General features: G+C 38.0%; 1 protein-coding gene across 1 annotated transcript in view; it reads right to left on the bottom strand.

Annotated features, from left to right (window-relative positions):
* SCYL3 (SCY1 like pseudokinase 3) overlaps positions 1 to 19,437 on the bottom strand; it is a 36,699-nt gene that overhangs the window by 3,847 nt on the left and 13,415 nt on the right. The window contains exons 3-10 of the mRNA XM_074308319.1: positions 10,774 to 10,959; positions 8,544 to 8,657; positions 7,066 to 7,122; positions 6,137 to 6,239; positions 4,817 to 4,928; positions 4,027 to 4,104; positions 3,067 to 3,206; positions 1,101 to 1,288 (exon numbers count right to left, since the gene is read on the bottom strand). Of these exons, the coding sequence (XP_074164420.1) occupies positions 1,101 to 1,288; positions 3,067 to 3,206; positions 4,027 to 4,104; positions 4,817 to 4,928; positions 6,137 to 6,239; positions 7,066 to 7,122; positions 8,544 to 8,657; positions 10,774 to 10,959 (978 nt within the window). The remainder of the gene's footprint in view (positions 1 to 1,100; positions 1,289 to 3,066; positions 3,207 to 4,026; positions 4,105 to 4,816; positions 4,929 to 6,136; positions 6,240 to 7,065; positions 7,123 to 8,543; positions 8,658 to 10,773; positions 10,960 to 19,437) is intronic.

Below are 19,437 nucleotides of genomic sequence, written 5' to 3' on the forward strand. Positions count from 1 at the left end.
TTTATAAAATTGTGACTATACACATGGCTTGGAGTTCTTGTAGATGCTCTTCAGCTTACTGGCATTCTTCCTAAGATGTGATTCCCAGAACTGAATATAGTATTTCCTGAAAGAAAAAAAAACTAGAATAAAGGGACTACCTTCCCTCTACTCCTAGAAAAAGCTATCCTTTATGCTGTATTCCAATATCATTAATTCCTTGGCTACACAACCCCCCTTTCATATGTATCGTTCATCAGAATTTATTTCTAAGAGCTTCCCTTTTCTCTTTAAAAGTCTTGGTTTAATTATAACCTAAATTCTCCATTAAACTTCATAAGCTTTTGCCTTAGTGCATTTCAAGCCAATTAGTTGGACAGTGTATTGCATGACAAAACTTAAATGTACAATAGGCCCCAACTGTATAGTTTTGCAAAGTGTTCTTGATACCAGTGTTATCTTGGACCACTTTGCATTTTCCATAACTTTATGCAGCACATTTGATAAAAAATGTCTTAGGAGAATATAGCAATTATACCTTTGTATATGTCACAATATGGTCATAAGATGGTGATACAATAAATTAAAAGCTGATTTTTTTTAAAAATTACTCTTATATACTGTTTACAAATCACTGTTGATTATTATACTGTAATAATGATTGTAAAATATTATATTAAAGATGTTAAAATAGAATTTTTCCAATGGAATGACTGCAAAGGTATAATTGCTAAAATTCTAGCTTAATCTTATTTTAAAAAAACAAACAAACAAACAACAAAAAACCTATGTATGGACTTACTTACTAGTCTGTATTTTAATAATGCGTTTCTGTGAAACACTTTGAAAATCAAGTTTAACCTAAAAACATAACCATGAAAAATTGCAGCTTCTCAGAGATAAAAATTTTTGAGTTGCTGATTTTTAAATTTCTCTTTAGTTTAGATAGCAGAGGTTTAGACCTTCTGCTGCCCACAGTATAAAATCCATTATTTCCAGTCTCAGTTTCTTTTCCTTTATCTAAAGATACTCCAAACCATGTTTATTTACTCTTTAATGCAAACAATAGTCCACAGCAGTCAATAGGAAAATCTTACTAGTCTTATGGATTTTATTCTGACCTGTGGCAAGATGACTTTTTTCAGCTGCTCCTGAGTGAAGTACTTTGCATAGGCATCTATGTGAGACAGAAGCACCATCCGGACATGTTCTTCGTGAACTTCAAACAGCTTTAGAAGCACAGGGATCACTCGGGTTTGAAACAGAGCTGGTGAAAGCAAACAGCCTGTCCGCTTTTCTCCCTGCTTATCTATTTTAAGAAATGGTGAATGGTACAAATGGGAAAACAAAATGAAGTTTCATTTTAATAAAAAGTAACCACTGAGCTTGGTTATTATACAAATAAACCAAAGAGGACAGTGGCTTTTTTGTAATACACATGAATGACAGTGGGCCCTGTTGGACTAGCAGGCTTCTCCACATCCCACTAAGGCTGGCCTGTCTATGCTCCTTCCAGCTATGAAATAAATGATGGCTGTTGGCAGTTCTGCCCCAACTTCTCCTGACTCGAGCAGAATTTGAAGGTAAAGTAAATCAGGGCCTTTGCTCTAGGGTCTTCTTGTTGGTTCATTCTTCGTCAATGGAGATAAAAGGATAATGAAAGATGACATCAAAGGTTTGTTTCTTGAAAAGGAAGGCTGGTGTGCTGCCGGTAACATCGAGAGCAGTTTTCAACTTAGCCTATGAGCTATACCACAAAGTTCTGGTCTTCTCTAGGTTTGGAAACTGCTTCCCAAATCATATGCTGTGACTTATTTTGTCTCTATTTAAGAAATGGAAATCTCATACTGTAATTCATGTCTAGATTATCACAGAACGCCTCAGAAAGAGGCAAGCTCTCAATACGCTGAATGCCTCTTTTTCAAAACTCTACCATTTACCTTTCATCTCTGATGAAGATTCAAGATGGCTTTTCTCCTTAGCAAGGCCAACCCTTTCACCTTCTTGTTGGTAATTTTCACAAATATCCAATTTTTAGAGAATAACATGAGAAAAACAATATTGGGGCTCTAAAGTTGCTATATAGTGGAGTCTATCTTTACCAGATTGCATAAAAAATGAGAATGGTTTTAGCTATTATTGTCAAAATATCCTGATAATACAATTTTATCATTATCGTCTTATGAAATCAGCTTTCAAATGTTGCCAGGTTTTACTTTTGAATTTTCTTTGCTGTTTGCCAATCATAATGGTAATTCTGGTCTCCGAACATTGCATGACAGTGAACTATCTTGAATTTATAAATTGAAAATTCATCGTGATTAGTTCCAGTTTTTCCATTATTGATGAGAAAATTATTACCTCTAATGCCTTTGCTTTTCTGTGAACAATATAAAAGCTAATGCATCCATACTTACTTCTAATATTTTTAATGTAGAGTGAAATGTGGTTTCAGACAAGATTCCTTATCTTAAATAATTACACAAATAGTTGAGTTTAAGCCCCAAATCAAAAGCAATAAAATTCCAGACTAAAATCTTTCATTGTATTAATACTGCATTACACAGGAGATAAATTTTTGTGTTTTATATGTATGGGTATGTAGAAAAGATATTTCCCGGGAACATTTCTAACCTGAATTTGAGCAAAACAGGTTATATCTACAGGGAGACTTTTTGTTTTACCTAAATAGTTATAGAGTGCTATAAAATAAGAATGCTGAAGGAGGGGAAAGAAATTTGTAGAAATACCAGAAATATCCCACTTTAAGCAACAGTCATCAACAGGGATTAGACTACAATTGTTTGGTACTTATGTAGTTATTTAAAAGAAAAAAAGAATCTTGCCTTAATGCAAATTATACTCTACATTAAAAAATATTTACAGCAAGTATTTTCTTCATTGACAGGGAAAACTAAGGCACTTAGGTTAACTTACAGTTAAATGTTCATCAGTAACATAAGAACTGGGACTAATTACATTCAAATTCCAACTTGTGATTCCAGATTGCCTGGCATGCAAAAATCTCAAACTACACATTCATAATCACTCAAATTTGTTGCTTTCAAGAATGCTTAAAATATTCACCTTTCTTTGGACCAAGTAAGTGAGGAAGAAAACTTTTGACGGCTACTGGTTCTGCAAACACCAGTTGGTTAAGCAGTAGAGGGACCAACCTGGAAGCTATCAGTTCCTCGGACAAACCACTCACTCTATCAAGCAGAAATCTACAAACCAAAAAAAGATACCTGAGAAATAAATAGTTGGTGACTTTTGGTCTACTTATTTAAGCTTATACCTAAAAATGTCCTAATCCCACGGATGCCATCTATTAAGATCAATAGTTGGGTCCCCAAGGACTTCATGCAAATATATATATATATGTATATATGCCTGCTAGAGGCAAAATATGAGATTAGCATCTGTAAACACTTAAAATCCAGAAATGAAACTAGAAAAATAACTGGGTTTGTTCCTAATTGGCTAATTAGGATATAACTTTTTTTTTTTTTTTTTTTTTAAGGCTATAACGAGTCCAATATGAAAACTGAGTAAAATTAATGTGCTGGTTCATAACCCACATTTCAGAACAAGTCATCCTTTGTTTTGTTATGCCACAATCTCCTTGAATTGTCCTACCTCAGTTATTCTGCCCCAATCCCCAGGTTGCAATACTACTCTTCCCTCTTAATCATCAGGATGTTTGATAAGAAGAAAGATCTTCTATCTTCTAACCCCAGACCCTCCCTACTTATCAAAATGTCCAGTGCCTCTCCCCACCCGGTCAGAACTGGATTGATAGTCTGCTCTCAGTGCTCTGATTCTATCCCTGGTAATTTGGAGGCACGTGTATGTATATCTACTTCATGGGAAGCACACATTAGTTGCTGACTGCTTTGGACCTCAGCCCTGGAGGCACCATTCCCCCAGCACAATCTCTCCCTTTCAAATAAAATATTATAACTCTCTAATCTCTCTTGCCTCAGTTTCTCCGGCATTACATTTTTACATGACTCAAGAACTTTGATATCTTTAAGTCTTACTTACTTGAAAAATTCAGTTTTTTCTTCTTCACTCTTTAATGTTAAACTCTTCAGGAAATTCACAACTTCTAGGAAATCATTTCTATATAGCAAAAAGCGAAAGGTTATATTGGAGGAGGGGGTCACCAAAAAGAAACTACCAATATCTGCCTCTCAGGTAATTATCACAGCACAGATTGATTGGGAGGCCTTCAGGATTTAGGAAATTGAAGAAAATTCTTATCAAAGAACACAAAGGAAACTGAAAAGCCAGGACTTATTTTCTGGATTTAAATTCCAACTCTTCTTTACCACTGTGACCTTAGGTTAATGACTAATTTCTCTGAACCTCATTTTTATTATTTGGAAAATGTAATGAACATAACACCTGCTCTACCTATCTCAGAGTTATTGCAAAGGAACAGATAAAAATGTGAAAGGCACTTTAAAAATGCAAGGTTTTATTCATTAAATGTCTTTTCATTTGCAACTTTTTTTCAAGACCTCCTTTTTAACTTATTCTATTGATTAACCAAGCACCTTCATAATTTGAGACCCCAGAGAAATAACCTGTAGGTTTTTTTAAGTTTAAGCCTTCAGTATAATCTGTTAAGATAAAGAAAGCTAAAATTTCCATACTCTTAATTTACTATAATAAACTGGGTTAGGAGCTCTATTTTCCCTTTCATTGCTTCCTAATGACCTCTGCTAATGGAGGATTATATTTTCGACTTGTTTATTTAATAATCTCCAAGCCAATCACGCAAATTATTAAAGGAAGGAGGCAATCAACAAAAAGAATTAGGTTTCCTCACCTAAAGAAGTCATGAGACAGTAAGGTACAGAGTGCTGGCCGACCCTCTGGATCAGGATTCAAGAGCATTGAACGCAAGGTCTGCTGAAAGCCCGACAGACTATCTGCTGAAACTGAAATTCAAAGCCATAGTTAGTTTCCATTCCCATCTCCCTGCCTATGCTGATAGAGCAATCCTAAGAAAGATGATGGCTAACAGGTGATAAAAACCCAAAGTTCAGACTTTGTTGCTAAGTAGCTCCCATTAAGGCCAATTAAGAAGTGAATGTTACAAAATGCACTAAAGCAAGATTGGAAGTATTAGAGAACAACACACCCTTCATTTTTTGACTATTATTCTTAATTTCTTTGATCAACTATATACAAAAAGAAGAGTTGGTGGGGTAGAGAATAGTTGTTATTGGGTAACAGATGCCTGCAACATTAAGAAACACTGCTATTTATAAACAAAAGTAGCAACCATGCAATTCTGGTAGTCTGTACAAAAGCCCAGGTCAGTGAAGAGACTGAGAAGAGTGAAGAAAGTAAAGAGAAAACAGACTAACAACAGTAAAAAGAAATCAGCTCAAGTGGTAGAGCCATAGGCCAGCAAAGATGGTTGCAGAAATCCCTTAAGGTGTGCAGTGATAGAGTGAGTCAACCAAAATAACATCTCAGTTGTTACATGGTTCATACTTCCTAGTATGCAAAATGTAGAAATTTGTTTTCTCTATCAAAAAGCTATGGATTTCTACCCTAAAATTAGTGTTACACTATAGTCATTATCTGAAATGTTGTAATCTATGGATCAGACTCATTGAAAACCCAACTGAAGGGTGTTACTGAAGAGGATGAATCCCTAAATTAATTGCAGGATATAACACAGTGGAGAGAAAGCCAGGATTCTGCAGCCTGTGGCTGCTCCCCGGGGCACCTGGGAGGAGTACCAATTACCTAAACCTTTTGATCTGAATGGAAGCTTTTGTTCTTTAAGTGGATCTTAATTACAGCGCCACCCCAGAAGAATTCTTTCTAGATAAAACTATCCTAACACCCAAAGAACTGTATCCAACCAGAAAGCCAAGGTTATTTTTTCCTTATTAAAAAGCAAACAAAAAACATATATACCCTCTTATCCTTGCTAAACAAACAAACAAACAAACAGACATGGCTTAACATGCTACAATGCAATAAAAAGAGATTTAATTTAAGATTACAAATTCTTTTGAGACACCTCCAGATACAGGCCCACAACCTCAATGTGCTTTTGGTGTCCAAAGCTTCCAAACCTCAGCATTGCCACCACCTATCTCATGGAACCTATAATATAATTACAGCTTACCTTGTTCACTTAAGATTGTGAGCAAACTTTCCACCATTATTCCAAATGAATAGGCATCCCGAGCATGTCCATTTGTCTTTTGCAAAGTTCTAAATTCTGCAGACTGAAAAGTATTAGAGATTCTCAAGCCAGGATATCTGCTTGTATGAATCAGAACACAAAATTTTTGCTGTTATACCTTCACTATTGCTTATAAAAGAACACTGATTTAAATTCTATGTTAGAACCAAATGATTTATTTCAAAGTTAGCCAGAATCAATTAAAGAGATGAGTTTATGTTGCCTATACATTATGTTCTTGGCAGGTTCTATAGGCATTATGTAGAGAAATTATTACAAGAATTCAGAACAAAAACTATTTGCTTTAAACTTACTACAATCAGCAAATATTCTTTAAGCTTCTCCACACTATGCCAAGGACCACCCTAAGTACTGGACAAACACAATGAAAGAGCTTATACCCAGGAGTTTGGCAAAAAGCTTACAGGCCAATGTTTCCCATAGACGAACATGACAATTGTTATTTATATAAATCTACACTTAATCCCTGAGAAAGCAAGAGCACTTTTAGCTACCTAAAGTGATTGGGGAAATGTGTGATTGGGGAAAGCTAAGAAGTAAGTGATCTGGAAAATTTTCCCTAATTTGTGACCTTTTTTGTAAGACATTGTCAGTGAGACTAGGTTCAACAATCCGTCTACTCCAAGGTCTTTTACATTTAGATGTAATACAGGCTTCAGGAAAGAAATCTTTTCTCCCTTCTCTACATCTATAGTCCTAAGAGTTGGCCCCAGAAACTATTTTAGGGCAAGAGAAAAAAGGCAGCAACGACCCAATTAGAGTGAAGTGAGAAGTATGAAGAGTTGTTGGCTGCTATTGGTCTTTTTACCTAAAGAGATATTCATTAATTCTAACATATGTCAACATACCTTTTCTTCAGGGGGGACAGAGGTTTGGTCTCTTAATGACTGAATGCTTCTCAGAAACTGAGAGGAAAAAAAAACAAAAGATCAGGGTCAATTCTTTAAACATACCCTGGGTGACCTGCTCTCATGCTAAGAAATACAGGTAAAGCAGTGAAAAAACTAGAAGTCATGACCAGTGGTCTTCAATAACTTCCATAACTACTCAAATTAAAACTGACTAAAGACACAAGAAAAAGTCAGTCCTTATGCTGCTTATCTTTTAGTATCCTTCAGGTGATCAAACATAGTAATTCTGAAATCAAAGAAAACAAGACTGAGAAATAACTCAATAAGCATTAGGTGCCTCTCCTGTGCCAGATACTTTGCTAGGCGCTAGGAAGACAAAGACACAGGTGAAATTTTTTTTGCTACTGAAGCTTCTCTGCATCTTACTCTCCCTTTACCCTACTATCTCATGGCAGTAAAAACAGTAAAAGGATAGGTTATGGCATAAGAGCTAGGCTACCAAAAAGCTTTCATTAATAAATTAATCATTTCCTCTATACCTGAGATTTCCTAGTATCAAGCTAGGTGCAGTAAGAGTATATTAACCAGTTTAAGGCATGGCTGCATACTCGCCTGAAATTTATTGCCTGGGGAGCAACAACTAGTACACATGAAACAATGACATAATGATTTAGCATGAGCCCATGCAATTGTAATGGGAGTGCAAGAGCGCTCTGAGAAGAACAAGATGGGTACAGGTTCCCGCCGTCCTAGAAGAAGCAGTTTGCAATGAGTTCCGGAAAGTGAGGTTAGGCAAGCACAAGGACAAGAGAGCAGAGAGCAGAAAGTGAAGAGACAGTAAAGGGAAAAATGTGGAAATATGCAGAGACTATTCAGGGAAAATGAACAGAACTGCGCACAAAGCTAGGATGAATGTCAGATGACGGGGTCGGTCAGTGTAATGGAGCTTGTTTATGAGAGGCCTGAAAGCTCCACAGGAATTAGAATGGATACTTTAAAAGGATTCTAGAGTAGGATCCATTAGCTAACTGGCATGAGGAAACTGCTTTAGGAAAATCAGTCTGGCAACACTGTGCAGAATGAATGAGAAGGGAAGAGACTGAAGGCACAGAGCTAAAATACCTACAGAAACCAGAATAAAGCTGTTGTTCTTCACAGATGAAATGGCAGGTTCTACTGGAAGCTTCCTAGCTCAAGAATTGGGTTTCAATTCCATGATCTTGGGCAGGTCATTGGATAGCCCCCTCAGGCTCTTAGGTGGACTAAATTATATTTAAAGTCCTTTTTCTAGGTCAGAAAAAAAATCTGCCTCTTAAGGGTACAGGTATGGTGATTCCAAAGGAAAGACAATGGATGGAAACTGGACCACAAAAGCTCATCACAGTTACTAAAAACAAGATTGTACTCAGCCTTCCAACAACCAGAAGCCGACTCTTCTCAGTCCAACATAGCATAGTCTCTTCTTTGGCTCTTACCTCTGGCGTGGCTTCAGAGACCTTACAGACTGTTTCCATTCCTCCTAGCTTCCAGTGCCCATCCTCACTTACAAACACAGATGACAAACAGACATTGTTGTGCGTTAGGTTTCCCTAAAAGAAAGCACATGAGGATGGAAGACTGAAACAGCTATTTCACAATGAGTGACTCAAATGGTAAAGAAAATCAAATCACAAAAGGAGCCTTTGGCAGGCTGATAAGTTCTGAAATGAGCTTGTTCTTCATTTAACTTAGTATATGGGTAAAAGTCAATCATATGACTGTATTGAGTGAAGGTTACACTAATGATGACACTGAACCCAATTAAAAATAAAGTTGCACTTTTCAAAAAAAGCATTTACTTTCAAAAGCAGTTAAGTTTCCCTTAGTCTACAGTAAGGATATGGCCTGAAGAAAGATCAAAACTAAAAGTCTGCACAGGCTGAGTAAAGAAGAAAAGGAAAAATGGTCATGTACCAATTTACATAATTGTCAGGAGAGCCAAGAGTATGTTTATTGCTTATCTATATGCCACCACAGACAATATTATTAAGTGCTTTCAAAGAAAATTTGTGTTATTCTGTTACACTTTTCATTTCGTGATTTTCCCCCCTTTTTTGTGCCTTCTCACCTAAGCACAGAAACTGGCCAACAGAGAGAAGAAAAAGAACAAAAGTATCAGGAAAGATGATAGTTACTGGAGGAGTTTAACAAAGCCTGGATTAAAGGGCTGGGGGAAGAACAAACTCAAATCGACTGATAAGGAACATAAGAATGTTACTGCAAGGACAGATTCATTTTAAAAACCTAGAATTACTCCAGGAGATACATTTTTGTTATTATTCCGTTGTTTTCAGTTGTATCTAATTCATGGCCCTACTGGTGGTTTTCTTGTCAAAGATACTGAAATGGTTGGTCATTTCCTTCTTCAGCTTAATTTACAGATGATGAAACTGAGGCACAGGGTGAAGTGACCTTCCCAACTAGGAAGGGCCTGAGCCCAGGGCATGACCTCAGAGAAAGGATGCTCCCTGACTAGCCTCTGTGCACTATGGTGCCACCTACTGGCTTTCAAGTGGACATGACAGCCCTTTAAATATTTCACCCACTGGACCATTAACCCCAGTGGTTACATAACCTCTTAAAACACATAGTGAATATTCACTTGTGCACCACAAGCCTGATGTGATATTATAAGGAAAGCTCTGGTTCCATGGGTGGCAGAGAAAGCAGGATCAGGGATAGCTGGCTTGGGGCCATTACCTGACTGCAAGGTTCAAAGCTAAAGAGACTATCTGAGGAAAGCTCTCTTAGCTATGATGTATTTCTGCTGATTTCAGCTGGATGTTACTACTGAGCTAAGGACCTGGCCACGCATGCATTAATGGTGTTACTGCAAAGCAAGGACAGCTGGGAAAACCAGTTAGAGCTTGTGTCAAAAAGCCTGATATAAGCAGATCTACTTTATTTACTTTCTACCATTTACGACCTGGGACACTGACAGCATGGCTTTGGATCTCATTTTTCACAATGGCAAGTAGAACAAAGGAAACAAATGAGATGGTGTCTAAGACCTAATTCTAGTTCTAAACAAAACAATTCCTATAATTTTAAAACTGCAAGGAATTGTCAAGAACCTTGTGTTCCAAGACTCTTAAGAACCAAAAACAATAATACATTCAGAGTCTCTTTAGTGGTGATCAACAGTGAAAAAAGCATAAGATAAAACCATCTGAAAGTAAAAACCAGGCAGCCTGAGGTTGTGCAAAGAGCTCTGGATCTGGAGCTCAAGGGCCTAAGTTTGAGTCCCTACCTACCTGTGTAGCCTTGGGGTGAGCCACCAACTCTGTACCTTTCTTATCCGTAAAATCAGAGTTCAACTAAAGGACTTAAAAGTCTCTTCCAACTCTGAGGGATCAGCCCACAAAACTGTGATTTTAATTGACTTCGACCAGCTTGGTGAGACTAATACCAATAATTCTGCCAGCTATGCCTGATAGTGAGTCATTCTGCTCTTCAACATTCTGAGGATTGCCATGTTTAAAAAGCCAGGATCCACACAATAATGCCCACTTATAGGTAGTTTTAAATAAAAACTTCTCTTTGTAGAGTGCACAATGTCATTCTAAAACATAGACCCAGACAGCATCCTGAGAGCTCTAATCATAGCATGTCATATACCACCCAAAGGACCATTTATTCCCCAAAGGCTTGAGCTTTGATACTCACTCTGTCATGAAGGAAAATGAGAGCCAGCAGTATATCATAGATGCCAGCACAGAGCTCTGCGGCAGACAGTGTTTCCAGGGCCACAGCAAGGGGCTGCACTCTTTCAGTGACCAGGTGGATGCCATTGGTGTCCACAGTGCAAGACAGGAACCGCAGTAAGCAGGGATGACGCAGGGTCTTCAGGTGCTTTAAGAGACAAAAAGAGGAAGAGGCAGGGAAAACAGCAGAGAGATGATTATAAACTTTAAATTCAACTCATTAACAGATGTTGTCACAGATGGCAGAGGGGATCAGGGGAATTAAAGTACGCTCAATCAAGAGTCTTGGATTCTGACAGTCCATATACTGTTTTAGTCCATATTGAGCCCTTAGAGCACTGAGCCAAGAGTCAAGGAGACTCATCTTCCTGAGGTTAAGTCTGGCCTCACTCACTAGCTATATGACATTGGGCAAGCCCCTTCAACCTGTCTCCCTCAGTTTCCTCATCTATAAAATGAACTGGAGAAGAAAATGGCCAAGAACTCCCCAAAGGAGGTCACAAAGGGTCTGATTCAACTGAACAACAATCCATGTTAGGTTTCCATCATAGTGCTGCTGCATAACCTCAAGAAATGAGACAAGGGGAAAAGCCCTGGCTCAAAAGTCAAAGTCAAAGCCTGGGTTTAAATACTGCTCCAATGCTTACTATCTGTGTGACCCCGGAGCAAGTCACAACCTCTCTCAGCCTCGGTTTTCTTACCTGTTAAAAGGAGTTGTACTAGATGGTCTGTGAGGTCCCTTCCAATCCAGATTTACAATCCTACGATATTTATTTTTCTTAATTCTAGTTTGAATGTTCACTATTTTAATTTAATGCACTAAGTAGCAGTTGCTGGATTGGATGTTGTCCCTTGTTCTTGAAGAGAACCAAAATGAAATCACTATGTTGGAGTCAAGACACAGTGTTGCCTATCAGACCAATACAAGTTTAGAAGGCTCTACCACAGGTCAGGCACAAATAGTTCACATGAACATTTGGGATGGAGATGTCTCTAAATCTGTGGATCTCACATTTTGATCTCATATTTCTTTTGAACTACCACAATTCTGGTTTTTCATCTTCTTTGAGGTAGGAATGCCATGCTGCATGGTCCTCTGCCAACATCTTCCATGTCCCATAACTGATTTCAGAGATCTTCAGAGAGACTTTGAGAGTGTCCTTATATTACTTCTTCCAAACTTCATGTGAGCACTTGTCTTGGGTGATTTTTCCAAAAAAGTCTTTTTTAGGCAAGTATATCATTCAAACAACATGGCTAGTTCATCAGTGATGTTTGCGTGCTTCCCAGTGCAGCATGAGGGACGGGACCTCAGTGTCTGGTACCTTATCCTACCAGGTGATCTTTAGAACCTAAGACAATTCAAATGGAAACAATTCACTTCCCTAGTATGGCGCTGGTATGATGTCCAGGTTTCACAGGCATACAAAAATGAGGTCAGCACAGAGACTCTGTAAACCTGCAATTTGGCAAGCAGCATAATGCCTTTTTTTCTCCCACAGTTTCCTTTGGAGTCTTCTAAATACTTAAGCTCTGGCAATGCATACATCAACCTCATCATCTATGTGTCTATTCCTGAAAATTGCCAAGGTAAATGAACTCATCCACAGCATTCAAAATGTCTTCACTTGCTGTAACCGACAGTTCCACATATAGCTGCTGTAGTACCTCTGTTTTCCTGTTAATCAGTAGGCCAAAATTAGCACAAGCAGCAGAGAACTGAGTCTGCACCAAGTGCATAATCATTTGAGAACAAAAAGTCATACACCAAGACTTTGGTCTTGACTCAGAGCCTTTTCAAATTTACTGTCAATGTAGTAGCTGACTTCGATGACAATTTTGATCCACACTGAAGGCATCATGCTGAAATCATCAAGCTAAAAAGCATGGTAGCAAACACAACACCCTAATTTACTTTGTTATTAGTTGGGAAAGTGTAAGAGCATTGCTCTTTGTCCAGTGTGTGCTAACCCAGGTAAGCATGCACTTTTGTTAAATATATGTTACAGACTAGTTATCAGTTGCTAATTACTGTTTAAATCTTTAAGAGAGGGACTTCACAAACTGTTTAAGGAAATATATAGTATCAAAAAGTCTCTCTGCCCCAAAAGTTTACTTTCTTAAAGAACAGCATGAAATCAACATAGAAATGAGGCACTGTTCAAAAAATGTTTGTGCCCTACACAATAAGTTTGCAGACCTAGAAAGGTTCTAAGAGGTCATCTAATCTAGGGTATTTTACATTTAAAGAAACTGAGATCCAAAGAGGTGAGAGGGTCACAGGTCAGAAGCCAGGATTAAGTCAGGAGCACTGATTCACAATCCCAAGTTTTCATCAGGGCCCCACAGGGTCCTGCTCATATTGTGGTGGGTTACTCTGTTCCACTTGGGGCTACCACTGGCTTAAAAGTAGCTATAGGAACAACACCTACCCCTTTCTATCACATGGAATTCTGTGAAGCACTTAACACTGTGGTCCTCCCAGCAGTTCTGAAACAGATTACACCCATGGAGGACCCCAAAGCCAAGAAGTTAGGTCTGAGGGCCTCCCAGGTCAGAGGACCTGAGAGGGGATTCAGTCCCAGGTCTCCTTGATTCCATGTCCACCATTCTTTACATGGCACTGAGCTGGCTCCAGAGCATTTATATTGTACTTTTAGGTTTGTAATGTCAGGGGCAGTCTGATATTTCATCTGATTTTCTGTGGTGCTTTTTCCTCCTACTGCTATTAAAATTAGGCCACTCAGCCCTCTTTGTAGTAGCCACAAACTGGAAACTAAGTGGATGCCCATCAATTGGAAAATGGCTGAATAAATTGTGGTTTATGAATGTTATGGAATATTATGGTTATGTAAGAAATGACCAACAGAATGATTTCAGAAAGGCCTGGAGAGACTTGCATGGACTGATGCTGAGTGAAATGAGCAGGACCAAGAGATCATTATATACTTCAACAACAATACTATATGATGATCAATTCTGATGGATGTGGCCATTTTCAACAATGAGATGAACCAAATCAGTTCCCATAGAGCAGTAATGAACTGAACCAGCTACACCCAGCAAAAGAACTCTAGGAGATGATTATGAACCACTACATAGAATTCCTAATCCCTCTATTTTTGTCCACCTGCATTTTTGATTTCCTTCACAGGCTAATTGTACACTATTTCAAAGTCTGATTCTTTTTGTACATCAAAATAACTGTATGGACATGTATACATATGTTTATTTAATTTATACTTTAACATATTTAACATGTATTGGTCAACCTGCCATCTTGGGGGGGGGGGAGGAGGAGAAAAATTAGAACAAAAGGTTTGGCAATTGTCAGTGTGATAAAATTACCCATGCATATTACCCATGCCAGATATATATCTGGCAAATAAAAACTATTAAATTTAAAAAAAAAAAAAATCAGGCCACTTAAAATGGAAGCTCATTAAGGGCAAGGAGGCTGAAAGCTGATCTCTGAATCCCCTGCACTTGCACAATGCTTTACCCTGAGAGTGGAGGGAATGAGGAGAGGACATGGAGGAAACAGATACCAGGCCTGTTTTTTCATGGGTACTGGGAACTCTTGGTGAGGAAATTCTCTCCTTCACTGTAGATCTGAATTTGCTTTGCAAAACAGTCTTAGAAATTGCCTGAAATACTAAAACAAAGTCACTTTTCCAGGGCACAGAGCCAGCTCAGTACAAAAGTTAGGGTGTAAATCCAGTTCTTGGCTGGAGACCAGCTTTCTATTATATATTACAATTCCTCTCCCTGCATACAACAGACACCTAACACATGTTTGGGGGGGGTCATTTGATTCCTAGCTTTGTCTTAACTTGCTTTGTGACCTAGGAAAGTCACCTGATATATGTTTTACCATTTAGGGAATACCACCATGTGCACTATCTACTACCTGGTTTTCAATGAGCATGAAACCAGTGATCAGTGAATTTCTCCCCTCACCCCATTTAAAAACTAGAGCACAGGACTGTGTTTGGGAATCGTACATTTAAGAGACGCATCTGTCCAAAACACTACTTTTCTGTGATCATGTCACAGAATCTCGGAGTTGGAGAGACCTTAAAGAACATCTATTCCTCAAAGGATATGAACAGACAATTTTCAGATGATGAAATTAAAACTATTTCCACTCATATGAAAGAGTGTTCCAAATCACTATTGATCAGAGAAATGCAAATTAAGACAACTCTGAGGTATCATTACACACCTGTCAGATTGGCTAAGATGACAGGAACAAATAACGATGAATGTTGGAGGGGCTGTGGGAAAACTGGGACACTGATGCATTGTTGGTGGAGTTGTGAAAGAATCCAACCATTCTGGAGAGCAATCTGGAATTATGCCCAAAAAGTTATCAAAATGTGCATACCCTTTGACCCAGCCATACTACTACTGGGCTTATACCCCAAGGAACTACTAGAGAAGGGAAAGGGTCCTGTATGTGCCAAAATGTTTGTGGCAGCCCTTTTCATAGTGGCTAGAAGCTGGAAAATGAATGGATGTCCATCAATTGGAGAATGGTTGGGTAAACTATGGTATATGAATGTTATGGAATATTATTGTTCTATAAGAAATGACCAACAGGAGAAATACAGAGAGGCTTGGAGAGACTTACATCAACTGATGCTGAGTGAAACGAGCAGAACCAGAAGATCTTTATACACTTCAACAATGATACTGTATGAGGATGTATGCTGATGGAAGTGGATTTCTTCAACATAGAGAAGAGCTAATCCAATTCCAATTGATTAATGATGGACAGAACCAGCTACATCCAGAAAAGGAACACTGGGAAATGAATGTAAACTGTTATTTTTACCTTCTGAATCCAATTCTTCCTGTGCAACAAAAAATTCGGTTCTACACACATATATTGTATCTAGAATATACTGTAATATATTTAACATATATAAGACTGCTTGCCATCTGGGGGAGGGGGTTGGGGGAGGAAGGGAAAAAAATCTGAACAGAAGTAAGTGCAAGGGATAATGTTGTAAAAAATTACCCATGCATATGTAATGTCAAAAAATGTTATAATTATAAAATAAAATAAAAAATTAAAAAAAAAAAAAAAAAAAAAAAGAACATCTATTCCAATCCATACCAAGAAAAGGGATCCTCTTTCAACAACATACCCAGAAGTAAAGTAGATGGAACCCACTTAAGGCAAAGCATTTCATTTTGCTTATGCAAAAAAATTGCTCCTTTCTTCTCCGGGCTAAGCATTCCCAGATGCTTCAACCAAATTTCCTAGACCATTTTCCTCTGGAAGTTTATCAACTTATTTCCCAAAATGTGATACCCAGAACTGAATGAGGTACATCAATTACAATCTGACTAGGGCAGAGGGCAGCAGGACCATCATCATCTCCCCTAGGCTTCCCTGAGATCACATTAGCTTTCTGGGCTGCTGTATCATTGCTGACATATGGCAAGCTTTCATTCTATAGAAAGGCCTTGTTTTACACATACATACATACACATTTATGTAATGTAATGCACATACATACATTTTTTTACATAAAAACTTATTTTTTCAAACTGATGTCTAGCCATGCTTCCCTCTTTTCATATTTGTTCGTAGGCTGGTTTTTTCAAGTGTAAGACTTTAACTTTCCCCCATTAAATTTCATCTTCTTCCACTCAATCCAGTCTAAGCTAGTAAGATCTTTTTGAATCTTGACCATTGTTCTAACTAAAAATGTTAACATTCTTCCTAGTTTTGAGTCATCTGCAAATTTGATAATCATGCCTTCTTTGTCTAATTCAACATCTGTTTAACTATCACTGAGCCAAGAATATATCTCTAAGACAATCTACTAGAAAATTCCTTTAAAACCAATTATCAAAAGATGACTACTCTGGGTTAGCCAATTAAATTCTAAATGCACCTTTTCCACAAGATTAGCTCTGTCAAGCCCTTTCCTGAAATCTAGGAAAATTAGCTATAGCATTCTTTTGACTAGACTGATAAATTTGCAATATCAGTCAATAAAGGAAATAGGATTAGTTTGGAATTACCTAAGCTTGGTCAAAGCTGGCTCTGAAATTTCATTTTTTATATTCATTCACCATCTTTTCAATAATATATTCTTAAGATTTTTGCCAGTAAGTCAAGGTCAATGACCTGTACTTTTTTGGAGGGGAAGGGCTAAAATCATCCAAGTCACAGATGTTCAGTTTTATGGTAACAAAACAGGCCAAAGAAAATACTATGTTATTAATAAACATCATATCCTCTTTAATGCATGTCAATTAACTTAGTAAATTTTATTTCTCAATAACTCTTATGGACATATAACTTTTTTTAAAAAAAAACTGACAGCAAGATATTATATTGGAAAGTATTAGAATAATTGTTCTTATGAACTAGAGGAAAGCTTTGTGAACGTGGGCCATGAACTGGATTTTAATTTAATTCAAAAAATTTAAATTTAAATTTCCTTCAGCCTTCCTCTCCCCTTATCCCCCACCTAAGATTTATTTCAAACAAAGGCAGCATTTCTTTTCTTTCTTTTTTTTTTTTTTTTGGCTTCTGCAAAAGAGCTTTCCTTATCATGGCCAACCATTCTACTTACATCCTTGATTCCATCTTTCCTCAGAACTAGCCCCTTGATTATTCTCATCCCATGCCACTGCCCAAACAAACATATACACACATTCTAATTTTTTTCCTCTAAAAATACAAATATTAATACATTTTAACCTAATAGGCCAAGACAAATTAGTAGAATTGGTCTCTTCAAGCTTTATGTTTGCATTTTAGCAAAAAACTTCCAAAATGGCAATTAGAGGGGATATAGTAAACAGTCTGGACTTGATACAACACCTCTAACCATCCTTGATAAGCCCATTTGTTCTTCAGTTCAGTCAGTCTTATCTCTAAACTGTACTTGGCCTTTCTGCAGGTGCTGACACTATGGATCAATCTCATCTCCCTGACACTCTCTTCCCACTAGATTTTCCTGACACTAACCTGGTTGTCTCCTGGAGCACTTCTCAATTTCTTTTTATCCAGGTTAAACCCACTAACTGTGGGTAGCTCCAAGGTTCTGTTCTGGGCTCTTTCCTCCCTCTATACTGTGCTGCATTATTAATCTCTCACTGATTCATTTTCATTTTTATGTAGATGATTCTCATCTAGCCCTAACCTTTCTCCACACTCACATTACAAACTGCCTATCTGACACTTTAAAACTCAGAATGTTCAAAACTAAACTCATTATCTTTCCCAGTAAGCCTTGTTTACTCCCATGATACTGCAATCCTCAGGGGCATAGCTCAAACTCTTCTTAACTATCAGCTTCACACCTTCACTCCCCTGAACAGGCCCTCATAGCCTCACATCTAAATTAAAACATAGTCTTAGTCTTCAGGCATCTTTTTTCCTCACCCCATCTAACCATACCACCTCCCTATTCAATAAACTCCAACAGCTCTCTATTACTTGCAGGCAAATATATAAACCTATTTGGTGTTCAGAGTCCTTCTCCTCCTTTTGAGTTTTCTTAATCCTTGCTCTTACATCAATCCAGGGAGACCAATCTGTCTACTTGCTCTTCCTTAAACAAGACAATCTATCTCCTGCCACAGCATTTTCTTTGGCTCTCCCTTTATGCCTAGAATTCTCTCCCTTCTAATCTCAGGACTATCCTGGTTTCCTTCAAGTCCCATTTCTCCTTCCCCATCTCCAGTCATCGGGATCTGTATCTCCTCAAGTGACTTTGTGCAACCCTCCCTCCCAGAAATCCAATTCATTTGCAAGTCATGATATCAACTTCCTGATATCAAGATCCACTTAGAGAACAAAGGATAAACTAAGATCTTTCTTGCAGGAATTTCTTGGCCTCCCACATAGCTAGTCTCCTGCATCAATTATCCTCAATTTATCAGGTTTATACATACTGTGTGCATGTTCTCTCCCCCAAAAGACTGTGAGACCCTTAAGGGACTATTTTTCTCCTTTCTTTGTATCCCCAGGTGTTAATGTGCACAGTTCTTAGCATATAGGAGAGACAAGGACCCTCTTGACCCTAAAAGTCTTGTTGAATGACATAGTAAAAAGCCCTTTCAACCCATAAACACAATGATGAAGATCTCTTCTCTTTGCTCTTTCCCTATATACTGCTTTTTTCTCATTGTCCATACCCAGGACTTCCCTATCCCTAAAAAACCTTCATTTGACCATGCCCTTGAAACCATTTCCCTCCACTTCTGTTTCACAAGCAAAATCCCAGAACAAATCTCTTTTATCCTAATCTCTTACATCAATCTGCCTTCTGATCTCACTACTTACCTGAAACTGCTCCCTCTAAGAACACTCTCTTATTTGCTAAATCCATTGAGTCGTCCCCCGCCTAGTCCAGTCCTCATCCTTTTGAAACTCATCCCAGTACCAGAGCTCTTGAGCAACTCCTCATGCTGGACCACTTTCATGACATGACTTCATTCTTGGTTTCTTCTCTGACCTGAATCTCCTGTTCTATATCACTATGCTCTGCCTTTAATTGTAGGTATGTTCCAAGGCTTTGTTCTGGGCCCACTTCTCTCTATACCCCACCTTGGTGGTGATGTCATTTTTCAAGGACTTAATGATCATCTCTTTGAA

The sequence above is a fragment of the Sminthopsis crassicaudata genome, chromosome 4 (assembly GCF_048593235.1).
Source record: "Sminthopsis crassicaudata isolate SCR6 chromosome 4, ASM4859323v1, whole genome shotgun sequence".
NCBI lineage: Eukaryota > Metazoa > Chordata > Mammalia > Dasyuromorphia > Dasyuridae > Sminthopsis > Sminthopsis crassicaudata.